General features: G+C 40.1%; 1 protein-coding gene across 3 annotated transcripts in view; it reads left to right on the forward strand.

The window, feature by feature from the left end:
- The window catches only part of RANBP17 (RAN binding protein 17), a 1,033,051-nt gene that overhangs the window by 841,723 nt on the left and 175,864 nt on the right, over positions 1 to 15,464 (forward strand). For all 3 annotated transcript variants that reach the window (XM_029583607.1, XM_029583608.1, XM_029583606.1), the window contains one exon: positions 13,873 to 14,011. In XM_029583607.1, coding sequence (XP_029439467.1) covers positions 13,873 to 14,011 — 139 coding nt within the window. The remainder of the gene's footprint in view (positions 1 to 13,872; positions 14,012 to 15,464) is intronic.

Genomic DNA, 15,464 nt, shown 5'->3' on the forward strand with positions numbered 1-15,464 from the left:
GGACTTCTACTGGCTGCAAAAAAGAAATACAATCTCACTCTGCAACCCACCTCACCTCTTCACAAGATTGAGATTGGTCTCTTTAAATCAAAAGACCTACAAATGAGTTTAATCTATGCTCCCCCTACATATTGGAAAAAAATCCTTCACTTCTTACTGAATATATTACTAAACACATTGACATCAACATACCGGCCATCATCCTAGGAGACCTAAACCTCCATTTTGACCGCTCTCCGCTTACCCCAGCATGTGAAGCCACACTTTCTACGCTAAATGCCCTCGGATTTAAACAAATGGTCTCGGGCCCCACACACAAGGCAGGACACATCCTGGATGTTATTTTCACGAACTCTCTCTTACGTACTGAACACCCCCAATGCACCCCCAATACCCTGGTCAGACCACTACCGAGTTGACACTCGCTGCACATTCAACTGCAACCTCCACACGCCACCCACTAAGAAAAGAACAATAAATTTTAGAAAAAAATGCAAAACTGAAGACATTATTGAGGCGATTACAGAGGATCTCCATAAACTAGACCTCTCTGACGCCAACTCCGCCTGTTCCTCTTGGCATCAACTTACCAGCAACATTGCAAATCGACTCTGTCCACTAATAACGAAGGAGATCGGCGCAGAGAAGAAAGATAAAAAACCCTGGTACACCACAGACCTTAGAATATTGAAACTCGAACTTCGCAAATTGGAAAAGAAATGGCGCAGAAACCAGGATACAGCACAACTACAAAAATACAAATCTCTACTTCACCAATATCGTAAAACCACAGATGAAGCCAAGAAAAACTACTATACAGCAAGAATCCATCAATACCAGTTCAACCCACGGGCCCTCTTCCAATATGTCTCTAGTATAATCACCCCACCTATAAACACCAACGCAGACAATGAAGATAAAAACAAATGTGAGAAGCTAGCCACCTACTTCCACAACAAGGTTGCTAATATCATGACTCGCTTCACTATGCCCTCTCCAACAGTATCCCTAATGACTACTAACTCCATAAGCACCTCAGTCACACTCTCAAAATTCGAAGCAACGACAGCATCAGAAATTGAAACGATCCTCAAAAAAATCAAACCAGCCTTACATCCTATTGATATAATGCCAACAAAAAAACTACTCTCCATTCCTACAAGGATTGCATCTCCCATTACTAATATTATAAACAAATCTATATCATCTGGTATTTTTCCAACACAGCTCAAGCATGCAATTATAAAACCTACGCTCAAAAAAGCTGACTTGGATCTTTCAGAACCTGCCAACTATCGTCCAGTCTTAAACCTCCCTTTCTTGTCTAAAATTATGGAGAAAGTCATCAACAAACAACTCACAGACTTTCTAGATGAAAATCTATTACGTTTCCCATCACAATATGGCTTCCGTAAGAACCATAGTACAGAAACTCTGCTAGTGTCCCTTTCTGATTCTATTCTAAAAACCCTCGACACTGGTCATTCCTACTTACTGGCTCTTCTCGATATCTCTTCCGCATTTGACACTGTAAACCACAACACCCTCCTTTCCCGCCTCTCACAGATTGGCATTGCAGGCACGGCTCTAGCCTGGCTCCAATCTTTCCTGAAGGACAGAACATAGTGTTAAAATAGACGACCATGTATCAAAACCCAGAAAACTAGCACAAGGTGTTCCACAAGGATCTGCTCTTTCATCTACACTTTTTAACATATACCTATCTCCTCTCTGTCAACTCCTGGTGAAACTGGATCTCCCACATTTTATATATGTTGATGATGTACAGATCCTCATCCCCATCAACGATTCCCTACCTAATGCTCTAAAAATCTGGGATTCCGCTCTGGTGGAAATAAAAAAACTACTTACTGAAAACTTCCTGGCAATAAACACTACCAAGACAGAGCTCATTATCATATCATCCCACAATAACATCTCCTCTAACCCTATCCAACTTTCACAACCGGATTCTCTCAAGTTACAGCAAGTCCGCAGCCTTGGCGTTATCATCGACAATCAGTTGTCATTAAAGAAATTCATCACGGCTACAATCAAAAACGGATTTTTCAAGCTACATACTCTAAAAAGAATTAAACCGCTTCTACATCCACATGACTTCCGGACAGTATTACAAGCTACAGTATTGTCAAAACTAGATTACTGCAATGCCATACTACTTGGTCTCCCCAAAAACACCATACAACCACTACAGATGCTACAAAATGCTGCAGCACGCTTACTCACTAACACGCACCGCCATGAACACATCACGCCGGCTCTCATATTCCTTCACTGGCTTCCAGTAGCATCTAGAATTTTATTCAAAGTTCTCAAACACATTCATAAATCGATCTACAACCAAGATATGCAATGGTTCTCTGATCATTTTATCTTCCGCACATCAAAGAGACCAATAAGGAAAATGCACCAAGCCAAACTCGCCTCCACTTCACTTAAACACATCAAACACGTTGCCACTAGAGACCGCTCATTCACGATTGCCGGAACTAACATCTGGAACAAAATGCCCACAGACCTGCATCTAGAACCCTGCCATAAGAAATTCAAGCAGAACCTCAAAACCTGGCTGTTTGAACAAGCGTTCACCCAATAAGCATCTGTTTATGAAACGCCAATTACTTATTCTCTGATCCATTATCACTCGGCTATTTATTTTATCACTCGACTATTTATTTTATCCCACTGCTAAACTTTACTTTACGACCTCTTACCTTCCATTTACTACTAAAATGACCTTGAACATTGGAATATTATTATCATTAGTTTTATCGTTCTCTGTTACTATGTTTGTACTTAATTGATATATACTACGTTCGCATTATTTCATATTGTCTGTAAAGCTTGTTGCTAATGTTTTTGTTTATTGTAAACCGAGGTGATATTAACGTGCCGCGGTATATAAAAAATCACTAAATAAATAAATAAATGTGTAGGCTAAAGAAATAATTATTTTATGTCTGCACTATTTAATAGCATTTGCTAAGTTGCAAGTATTGGGACTCTATGATTCACTTGGCAGTTTTGCTTCTTCTTTGGAGAATTATTTGAAGCATATTTTATAGACAAACATGTCACAAACTGGCAGGCTGGAGTCAGGGAGCACCCCCACAGAGGCAGTACAGGGCTGTAGGGCAGGAACTGATCTTCTGCCTGTCCAGCCCCCCTCCCCCACAAGTTGAGTCCTCGTCTTCTTTATAACATCAGGGCATGGACTGGAAGCTGGGTACAGACTGGGAGCTGAGGTTAAGCGCAAGCTGGACAAAGGGCAGTGGAAACTGAAGGCAGGCAGAGGCTAAAAGCTGGATACAGGTGCTGGCTGGGAGCTTGAATACAGATACTGGCTGGAGCTGGATCTGAGGCAAAAGACAAGGGCAAGGCCTGAGAAATAGACAAGGGAGTGAACTGGACTGGGCAGGACAAGAACTGGACAAAGAAAGGATTTGACTCCTCAAGGACAGGACTGGATTAGAAAGCAGGGAACAAGAAAGTCCAACAGAGAACAAGACTAAGCAAGGTAATCCTAGTAGGCTTGGAGGCTGTAAGGCAAGACAGAAAACCCCAAGACATCACAGGGCAAGGCCAGAAGACATGGAAGGGCCAAGAGAGGCCACAGAGCAAGGTGAGAAGTCTCAAGGCAAAGCAGAAGGCCTGGATAGGCCAGAAGGCAAGGCAGAAGGCCCCAGGGCCACAAGGCTAGGCAGGGTAGGAGGCCCAGATGCCACAAGGCTAAACAAGGTAGAATAATGTGGCCAGGTCGGAGAGCCGAGGTGACTAAATGAAGAGACCCTGAGGCATTGAGCAGAATGGGTTAAGTAAGGCTGAGCCTTCAGCGTAGTAGTATCAGTAAGGAGGTAACTGGCAAGGTAATGAGCAAGGCTTGCTTAGGTCATCTGGAGGAGGAAAGAATGTGCAGCAGTCTGAACTTTGGCACGGGAAGACTGCACAGCAGGTGCAACTGTGACAGAACACCTTTGAAGCAGCACAAAACACATTTGGGGTAAATTTTCAAAACTTTGCATGCATAAAAATGAGCATATATGCACATAAGTAGCATCTACTCTCGTATTCCATATTTTATAAAATTAAAAAATGTGTGTATTTTCACTTTTGTGCACATATATATGCGAGGAAAAAAGAGGCATTCTAGGGGCATTATGGGGTGGCGCCAACATTTATGAGCATAAAAAGACACATATGTAGATTAGTCAATTTACTCGTGTAATTTTGCAACTGCTAATAATCTGAAGTTAAGTGATATTAAATGTATTTATTGTGTATTGCTGGTTGGGTGGGAGGTGTGGGTGAACTGTGGGGAGTTCAGGCTGAAGAACTAGTAGGGTCTTGATGACCTGGAGAAAGATTGGGTGAGCTGATGAACTATTTGGTAAAACTGGTAATTTTCTTGACATGCGCATATTTAAAAATTCACCAATTTATGTGCTTAAATCCCAATATACACAATAAGTTCTACTTTATTTTCACACGCAAAATATATGCTGGTATATTTTATAAATAGGTAGGAAAATACGCACACTCAGTGCACTGATGTATGTTCTTTCAATGCATTGCATGCATTTGTGTGTAAGCATGCATGTGCGTGCATATTGTGGGGTAGATGTGCATATTTTATAAAACATACATGCAGGTTATAAAATACTAGCGTACATCTGGGGATGGCCATATATGCATGAATTTGCCACCATGTGCATTTGTTTGCAAGTTATCGTCTTAATATATAATGAAGTAACTTTTAGTCACAAAAAATGAAATGAGTAAAAAAAAAATCATACCATGAATAGTGCATTTTAACTACACTGACTCTATATAATGCCAACCAAAATTCATACATTGGTTGGTTAACAGAAAATGTTAACATATTTTGTCTGACCCACTTTTCTAGGCTGATAAATATGTCAACATGTCTTTTGACTTTATCAATAAAGCTGAAGACTTTACATTTAGCCATCGCTTAATGTAATAGGGATCATGGCATTATGTAATTGGGATCATATATAGGAATATATTACATATATTTTTACAAACCCAGGAGTGCAAAAGAATCCTTAAAGGTGGCATAAGGGGGATAGTATTGCAATATCTGCAAATTTAATCTAGAAGATTCTCTGTTGACCAATAGGATGGTCATCTACACAAGGGAATGATGTCATCTGATGACGCCAACGTGGAACGCTTCTGGTAAAAAGCCTTCAAGCAGCCTTTTGGGTCTGAGAACTGATTTCATTCAGATTCTTTTCTGCCAACGTCTAAGATGAAATTTCTCCTACCTCTCATTTGTACAGGAGATGGCTAAGGCTATCCCATTTGATTTGGAGGTAGATGCTGAACCCAGAGCACCCATTCAATACTTCAGTGCCAAGGAGTTAGAGATAGAATCCGTCCACCAGCTCCTCCAGGATGGTGCAGAAGAGGATATGAGACACCCCACTCTCTGTATTTCCTATGTCAAAATAAGGCAGACATGAAATACTGTGTCCAAGAGGTTGTTGGATTCAACAGGACCCAGTTCCCACATGTTTATTTGTGTTGGATCTGTGCTAAAAAAGGACCAAGAAGTCTAGAAATTATTCCTTGGTCCTATCATGATGTGAATCCAAGATCTTGGACCTTTCTGGCAGAAGGTTTTCCAGAATGCTATGCTAAATTCCTGTATAGTGTCTCACCAGATCTATATGATCAAGTAACACCATAGACCTCATTGAAGCTGGAGGTAGCAAATTCAAAACAAATTGAAGAAAGTATTTTTTTCACTCGGATCCCAACTTTCAAAAGTACATGCGAGGTGCCAAGATTTATGCTAGTAGTTTATAAACTGTGTGATAGAAGCACACAGTTTATAAAATATCACATATTTCTGCCTTGGAAGTACTCACATATGTTTCAGTATGCATGTAAATATGTAATGTAGGAACATGCATACTTACTGTATCTATTTTATAAAAATATGCATGCATGTTTTATTTATGTAATTGTAACAATTTGCACATAACCCAGAATTAAACACATACTCTCTTCTGAAAATATTTATTTTAAAATGTACTGCCTCTCCTCACCAACTCAGGGGCACCCAAAGCAGTGTACAAAAAATACCTGCATGTATTTGGTTTCATCACCAGTACCTCCACCAGTTCAATTAAGCCTTCCAGCACTTCAGCTTGAAACTCCACCAGTTCACCTCCACTCAAAAACCTCAATCAAAAGACATGTCTCATTTCAATTGTAAAAGTTGATTAGCAGGTGTAATTCTCCACAGACAACCAGGCTGAATTAGCCATGACATATGGGTGATGTCATCTGATAGAGCCAAATGGGCCCATCTAGCTAACTTAATAAAGTTTTACTATGGCGTGCACGCTGCTTCTTGAACCTCTCAATCTTTTTTTTTATCCGAGCTTCTGCATGGATGTGTGTACCCTGTCTCTCTCAAAATCTTTTCTACTTATCTTCCTTTAGCAGACTAGTTTCTGTTTTTCTTGGTGCCTTCCTTCCTCAGCAGCCCCTCAACAGCACTTTTCCGTGCTGCAGAAAGAAAAAGAGAGCTAAAGTTGTCAAAATGTCTGGTTCCAAGAAGTCCACACCTAGTGGCTTCAAGGCTTGGGTCTCTGGCCATAAGATATCCATCACTGTTGGCCATGACATCTGCCTGGGAACTCATAACGACTCGGCCAATTGCCATGATTGTGGGCAGATATTGTTTAGATCCCAGTGGAACCAGGCATGGAAGATGTAGGAGCTGTGCAGATCAGGAGATGGAGCTGCATATTATCCCCTGCTCCTCTTCTCTGAGCAGGGGCTAATATTAGTCCTGTGGGAATTCTGTGCTATTGCAGAGCACAGAATTCTACTCTTGTGCATTTGCGCAGAATCTGCACAGAATTTGGCAGGCCCCAGCGTGCCATGAGCAGGACAGCCTCTGTTCTTGGAACATTGGGGCCTGCTTCATCTTCGCCGCAAGTGGGATGGCCTCTCTCACTGCACTCCAAGACTAGGAGCGGGGGCTAATATGCATTTCCATCTCTTGACCTACACACTAGGATCTAAACGATATCTGCCCACAGTCATGGAACTTGGCCGAGTCGTTATGAGGATCAAGGAGGTGGTAGACTTCCTAAAAGATCACTGTTGATGCTTAAATCCCTCACCAGTGCCATTTCTGATCCATCTCCCCATCCAGGAGGTACTTGAGTGGTTCATCTAGGGAACAGTATTGTCCTCCTTACGTTTAGCCCTCTCAACAAAGCTCAGGGCTTCACTAACAGAACCATAGAAGCTCAAGAGGTACCATACAGTAACCCAGGCAAAAATTAGGATGGAGTTTTGACTGATTTGAGAGCTCATAGCCAGTGTTCTAGTCTTTGTACCAGAGAATCTGCCTGTTGAATAAAGGCTAAAAGGGTAATTTTCAAAGGAAAATGTAAATCGAATGTAAAGCCTATTTACCTGCCTTAGGTGCACTTAATGCAGGTAAAATCTGATGACAATTCAATAGCACATATTGTAGCAATTTTCAAAGGCTTTCAGAATTTTAAAATCTTCAGAGGTGTTAGTGGGTTCAGGAGGCTTGGCCTGGCAGGGCACATGGTTTACAGCTTGGGTGTTGGCTGTGATTTGGGCCATTAGGCTCAAGAGATATATGCTCTTTTTGTAACTCATCATGACCATTTAACCGACTATATCCAGCTGCAGCTGAATGTTAATGAGCCAGCACGAAGCTGAGTCAGCAGCTCCTCTGTTCTCCCATAACAGTAGTTAGGAGGGGAAGGAACCATTGCGGAGCTTGAGCGTGGAACAGATCCTGACTCAGTTTTGTGCCTCCTCATTAACATTCAGCTGCAGTTGCTCCCCTCCCAAAGATCAGACCTTGGATCCAGCCCTAACTGGAAAAACAAGATCATGGGAGGTAATTGTAATAGTATTACTTGCTGGCAGGGAGAGAGAGAACAATGTAGAGATTTTATTTCCTTTTTTTTTTTTTTTTTTAAATGACCAATTGGTGACTGACTGAATGGGGAGAGAGGGGGAGAGTTTTTTTTATAAACAACATTTTTTAGAAAATGTTCTTAAACTGGCTAGTTACTCTTTTAAAATGACACAGACCAATCGCAGAGCTGACCCATAAGACTGAATACCAGATGGGAAAGGGAGTATATCTTCCCTTTAGCTTTCTGAGGGACCCCCTTTCTCCCACTCATCAGCACTGTAACCAACCCACGTAATTTAAGGAAGGTAGCTATCAAGTGCCTGGCATACAAACGATTGAGAAGAACTCACTTAGATAATTGCAAAGGGCTGGACTTGGGGGGCTTCCTGAGAAACTTCTGAAAAACCTCCGACTGGAACAAAATTTTACAATTTATTTGTTGACTGGATGTCTATTTAAGCAGCATATTTGTATATGCTGTTAGTATCTGTAATGTTTGGATTATATTTGTGTTAATATTGATGTTTTATATGTATACATTTTGAACTATTCATAGGTAAGATGGTTAAAAAAAATCAAATGAATAAAAAAATACAGTCCACAGTAGGCAAGATAAAAAAAACATCATTATTACCTATGTAAGAGAAATAAACCTTTATCAGTGAAAAGAAAACTGAGATCTAAGGTTTATGATATGAAGCGCCAAGAGGGTAGAGTAAGGAACAATGTAAGGAAATAGTTTTTTCACAGAAAGGGTAGTAGTGCCTGGAATACTCTCTGAGAACTGGTGTGGAAGCTAAAGCAGTGAAGTACTTAAGAAAGTTATAGGATAAATACAGAGGATCCTCCCTTGTAAAATCATGAAGGGGTAGCAGAAGCATGACCTGACACCATCTCTGAACATAGGAAGGGCAGGCAAGAAATGCTTCAAAATAAATAAATAAAATAAAATAAGCCATTTGGATGGCCTAAGAGTAACCTGCATGGAGCAGAGATTGAAAACCTAATAGCAGTGGTATGTCTGCATTGGTCTTCCAAGAGGCTATCGGGATGACCTTAAAGGCTTATGCTACCAGGAAGACACTTGGGATAATCTGCATGGAGTGACTATGGAAAAACTCAAATTTCAATAGGCATGAAATGACTGAAATGTTTTGGACAATGGCTTCACTAGTTTTGATGGTTGTGTGGATTATTATAAAACTTGATAATAAGAAATAGTATGGGATTTCATTTATTAAGAATCATAGTGGAAGATGAGAAGACCTGAAGTAGCCTAACAGTGGAGGTGGTGGAGGCCAGTACTATGTCAGATTCATAGCGTGCTTGTGATGGACATGGAAGGCAGTTCTGGGAATAGAAGACAAGATGAATGAGGGGAAGTTTCTATTGGGTTCAATATGGGCATTTGTTTGCTCATCTTCACCAAGTAGAAAAACCTCAACTGGGCAGACTAGATGGGCCAGTTTGGTCTTTTTCTACTGCCATTTAATATGTTGGAATGTTACTATGTAAACCAGTTAGTTTTCTTGGAGGTACATAACAAATAACAAATGCTTCTAATACTGCCTGCAGCGTTTGGAAGTTGCATTGGAAGTTTGGAAGTTAGCATTACATGTAATTAGCATTCAGCATTCTATGTTATCAGTGTTCTATGTAATTAGCAATTAGCATTTAGCTTTCTATGTTATCAGCGTTCTATTAGCATTTTATGTTCCATGTAATTAGCATGCTCTCATGCTTATGTTCAGTTTCAATGTAAACCGAGACGATATGCAATATCTTGTATGAATCCCGGTATATAAAAATGTTAAATAAATAAATAAATAAATAACTCTTGTTAAAAAGGCTAAATCAAATGTAGTAAGTTAGATACCGAGGCTTTCCAAAATGCTGGGTTCTGAGGGGGTGGTAGAGTCTTGAGAAGAAATTGGAAATAGTTTGTTACTCGGAATGGTATGCAGTTGATTCACGCTGTGGAAAATGGTTCATGTATAAATAGTTAAAATGAGTGAATGGGATCAGTAACATAGTAAATGATGACAGAGATAGACCAATTGGTCCATCTAATCAGCCCAGATTGAAACTCTTCCCCTCTGGATCTTTACCAGGGATTAAATGAACGAATCGATGTGCAAGGAAAAATGAAGAAATGCTGAATGCCTGTAGTAAGTGAGATGGTAAAACTAGAAAGTAGCCGAGTGAAAGAGAAATAGAAAAATATTTCCAAACTATAGTGTTAGATCACTGGTTTTAAACCTAATGGGAGGAAGTAAAAAAATATATGGGAAATGGAGGTCTCTTGAATGCAATTTGTGAGACCATCTGTTGGTTATAGGATAATTTTATAGTTGATAGTTCTGGGAGGATTCACCTGTAGAAATTTTGAAAGTTTTGTTGATACTACAGTGATGGTATATAGATAAAGTATGTATAATTTGGAAATATGGGTGAAATAAAGAGGAAAGCTGAGCACAGAGAACTGGAGCACCAGAGCTGCTGACCTGATAATGGTATTGATGACGACAGAAAAAAAGAACAATGAGATGGGAGCACTTACAGAGAGGGGAAAACCTGAAACAGTGCAGTGAGGTAGAGAATCATAACACAAATTGGGAAGGAGTGGACAACTTGTTTTAAATAAGGCCTCATTACTGGCTCTCATCTGCATCAGAAACTGGGGGAGGGGGGCTCCCTTGCAGCTTCTCGGAGGAGGGAATGGCATCCCTGGAAAATGTGAGGAACAATGAGTAGTGAGTGTGAGTGGATGGGGTGTGTCTGTTACACAGTGAGTGGACAGGGGGTATCTCAATGAATGAGTGGAATGTGAATGCAAGGGACTGTCTGTGAGTGTACATGGAGTGACTCTCGCACTCTGTACTCAGAACCAATATCCCCACTCAATCTCCTCTCTCTCTCTCTTCCCATTGTTCTCAACATCCCCCACTTTCTACAAACCCTTTCTCTTGTTCCCTTGTCCTCTACCCCTTCTTTTTTTGCTGTCTCTCCCGCACCCCCCAGCCCATCCTACTCCCCACAGCAGGTTAGCCCTTGACTGGACCAGGCCAAAAAAACTTCTCATTATTCTGGTCCAGCTTAGCGCGTGAGACCTTGTCTCATTGTATTTATGCTCACAACGCTTTCGGTGTTCAGATGATCCAACACAGAGTGATTCCTCATAGAACATTCTCATGCATAAAGATAAGTCCCCTTGATGCAGATCTCTCAAAACACCAGCAGTTCTTTGATGTCATTTTTGGTTCTATACAATCTGTATTTGTTGCATTTTGGGGAAGAATACATACGGACATTTCATGATATGATATATATATATATACAGTTTTTATACAGTTTTTATACAGTATGATATATATATATACATATATATGATATATATGATATATATCATAAATATACATATTTATACAGTATGATATATATATACATATATATATATGATATTTTATTTTATTTATTTATTTAAGGTTTTTATATACCGGCAATCATGAGAACATATCTTGCTGGTTTACATGAAACGGGAGTGCATTAAATACATCAAACTAGAACTCAGGTGACCGAAAGTACAGTTACAATTAACAAGGGTGGCAGAACTTGGTGAAGAGGAAGAAAAAGGAAAGAATAAATGGTTAAACGATATACAAGTCACATTACAAGTTATGTACAAATGGCATGATTAATGGCTGAATGTTTTGAGGAGTCCTTGGGTTGTGTCCTTGGATTGTGTCATTAAATTGTGTCTTGGAAAGCTTGCTTGAATAACCAAGTCTTAAGTCTTTTCCTAAAAGTTGGGAGGCAAGGTTCCAGTCTGAGATCTGTGGGCAATGAATTCCACAGAAGGGGGCCAGCTGTGGAGGTGGCGCGATCTCTTAGGGTAATGTGTCTAGTCGTTTTTGCAGGGGGAACTTGGAGTGTGCCTCTATAAACATCTCTGGTAGGTCTTGTCGAGTTGTATACTTGGAGAGGAAATTGAAGATCGAGGGAAGTGCATTGATGTATAGTTTTGAAAATGATACATATGGTTTTGTACATGATACGGAAGTATACGGGTAGCCAATGTAGCTCTTTCAGGATGGGAGATATGTGGTCTCTTTTTCTTGTGCCTGTTAGTAGTCGGGCTGCTGAATTTTGCACCATCTGTAATGGTTTGGAATAGGAAGAAGGCAGACCTAGCAATAGGGAGTTGCAATAGTCTAATTTTGAAAAAATGACTGCCTGGATGATCGTTCTGAAGTCTTGAGCATGGAAGAGAGGTCTTATCCTTTTCAAGACCTGGAGTTTATAGAAGCAGTCTTTGGTTGTTTTGTTGATGTGTGCCTTGAAGTTTAGCCGGTTGTCCAATAACACTCCTAAGTCTCTAACTTGTGCAGTAGGTAGGTTGGTGGGAAGAGTAATGTTAGGTGTATTGTTCTCGGGAGAGATGAGTAGGATTTCTGTCTTGGAGGAATTTAAGATGAGGTGAAGGCTGTTGAGAAGTTGTTTGATTTTTTGGTGGCATGATTCCCAGTAGTCAAGAGTTTTAGAGTATGTGAGATATATACATATATATATACATATGATATATATATAAATATATATCATATATACATATATATATATATCATATATACATATGATATATATATATATATCATACTGTATAAATATACATATTTATACAGTATGATATATATATATACAGTTTTTAATATGTATTACAAAAAATATTTTTGAGAAAATTAGTTGGTCACCTTTGTGGATGGATGATTGAGAGGTCAGGGATACTTCTCTAAATTGAGAGGTTTGGCACATTCTCCCCACTTGCTGACACCCATATAGATCTTTCTACTATGTGGTTATAGAGCTCACCTGTTAAATTTTTGTAAAATGTTCTGCTGTCCTCTTTGTGTGTGATTATTGGTTTTGGATAGTTTGGCCATTTTGGTTCAGTCTATAATCTACCAACGTAAGGATTAATATGCTTGGTCAATCTCCCCTCCCCTCCCACTGCAGCATTATTCACTTTTTCTTTCCTTAAGTGCTGAGATGGGAGAGGAGTTCAGCTTGAGTGTGTAGCTGCCACTTCTGCAAGTTTGTGACTGCTAAGCATGAGAAGACTCCTGGTCCTGCTTCTGCTTCTAGAGCAGAAAAGGCAGCCATGCAAAATAACGATGTCTCCAGGCCACCAATGCTTTGACCTGTCTGCCTGACCTCATCACTGAAGCTCCAAAATGTTGCCTTTGATGATACACTGACATGTGCAATGTTGTGTCTTCGATGATGACATTGGGCAGTCAGGTCAGAGCACTGTCAGGCCAGAGATAATACAGCTCCAAGGTGAGGTAGGCAGCCCAGAGCAAAGGTGCTGATGGGCTGTAGTTTGGCCACCTCTGAATTAGGGAAAAATGATTTTACTTTGGTGCATAATACATTTCTACGAAAAAGCTTTAAAACTGCCATTAAAGAGGTTCTCAAAGTGTAATATGTTGTTTGACCTGTAAACCGGAGTGAAGGCATTTATCTAAACCGGTATATAAAAACCTGGACTTGACCAACATTACTCAAATAATGATTTTATTTATGAAATTGTAACCGAACTTTATTGGCACCTGTTAGAATGTACGATATCCTACATTTACTTACCTTAGTCTATGTGCCTATTTGTAAACCGTTGCGATGGTATATAACTTAGCGACGGTATAGAAAAGTTTTTAAATAAAAATAAATAAATAGCATGGGGTGTGAATGTAAGAATCACAGTAAGCATGTGGTGGCACTTATTTGGCCACTGTAAAACATGATTGGAGCACCAACGTTTTCTAGCAGGTGGCCCCAAGTATTTCTTCTGCCCTGGTACACGGACACTGTCTATGGTGTCTTTGTCATTTAAACTAGTGCTTTTTTCTTTTTAGCAATACCGTAAGCTGAGCCAGTCTTATTACCCACTCTTAGAGTGTCTCACCCAGGACCACATGAGCTTCATTACCAGCCTGGAGCCCCACGTGCTGATGTATATCCTTACTTCAATATCTGAAGGACTTACAGCTTTAGGTAAGTGGTGTTTCTTTCTCTTCCCCTACATTTCAGCTTTATAAGTCTTCAGTGAGCAAATTGGGAGCAATGTTCCCTGTAAGCTATGTGCACAAGAAAAGCAAAATTGAAGTGTTTCAAAGAACACTGCACACAAATCCAGGGGCAGATTGGCCTATCGGGGGATCGGGCATCCCCCGGTGGGCCGGTCGTGCTAGTCATGTGGTCTGCCGAGCGCGGCCATGACAGAGCTGCGCTCAGCGGACCACATGGTACCTCCTGGGCCGGCCTGGGCAGTGAATCCCCGGTCCGGTCTTCATCAGGAATCTGCCGGTGCACAAATCTGTATGCTATATTGCACATGGAAACATTTTTGCAAACTTAGAGGGAACATTGGTTAAGGGTTACTTTTTTGTATATAAAAAATCTTCAAAAGACACACAATCTTAAAAAATATTTTAGAAAAATGGCAAAAAACTATTTCTGGCAGTGAAGCCCTGGATTTCCCCGCAGACCATCCCACAGCACTTCCTGCACACCCCTAATACTAATTTTTTCTGTGCTTTATATTTTATAATATTGCACTTATTAACCTCCAGAGTTCCTTCTCCAGGTTGCAACTGGTGAATGGGACTCAGGTTCTGTGCACTACCAGGGAGAGAACATCCTTCCTGTACCACTCTCCAGCGGGAGAGTACTTTTTTCTTAACAGTGACTTTAACCTCTAAGTTGTGTGTAGTATTATGTTGAAGTGTTCCCCTGCAGACGTAACAAATTTTGGAGTTGATTATAGTCCCAGCCTACCTAGTGGTTAGATTCTGAAGCAAAGGTTAGAACAGGGGTCAGGAACCTTTTTGGCTGAGAGAGCCATAAACGCCACATATTTTAAAATGTAATTCCATGAGAGCCATACAATATGTTTAAAACTAAATACAAGTAAATGTGTGCATTTTATGTAAGATCACACTTTTAAAGTACAATAAGTCTCTGAAAATATTACACCAGGCCTTAAGACACCAATACATCTCCTATTAGGAAAACGGACCAAGTCAGGCTGCTATAGAGTCCTACACAGAAACTACACGCCAGCAGAAAACCTCACCTGAATCACGTGCTGTCCCTCACCTAACATAGAATAAAGAGACCAAAACGCATAACAAGAAGCATGCAGAAAAAACTGAATTGGAAACTGCAACAAGCCAGAGTCTCTGTATGCAGTGTAACAAAGGAAAAAAGAAACATCACCCATCCTTATAAAACAAATCAAGAAATATAAAATCATCAGCAGTAAAACTGTACTAACAAAAAGAACATATTTCGAAACAGCTGAGGAGTGGAATATCCAATAATTAAAAACTCATATACAACATTTCCAGATACCAACAAAATATTTCAAAATAGCAGACACAAAGACCCAGTAATGAAAAATAAGGATACAAAAATTTTTTTGCTCTGCATACCTGGGAACGTTTTA

Source organism: Rhinatrema bivittatum, chromosome 18 (genome assembly GCF_901001135.1).
Source record: "Rhinatrema bivittatum chromosome 18, aRhiBiv1.1, whole genome shotgun sequence".
In the NCBI taxonomy this organism is placed as follows: domain Eukaryota; kingdom Metazoa; phylum Chordata; class Amphibia; order Gymnophiona; family Rhinatrematidae; genus Rhinatrema; species Rhinatrema bivittatum.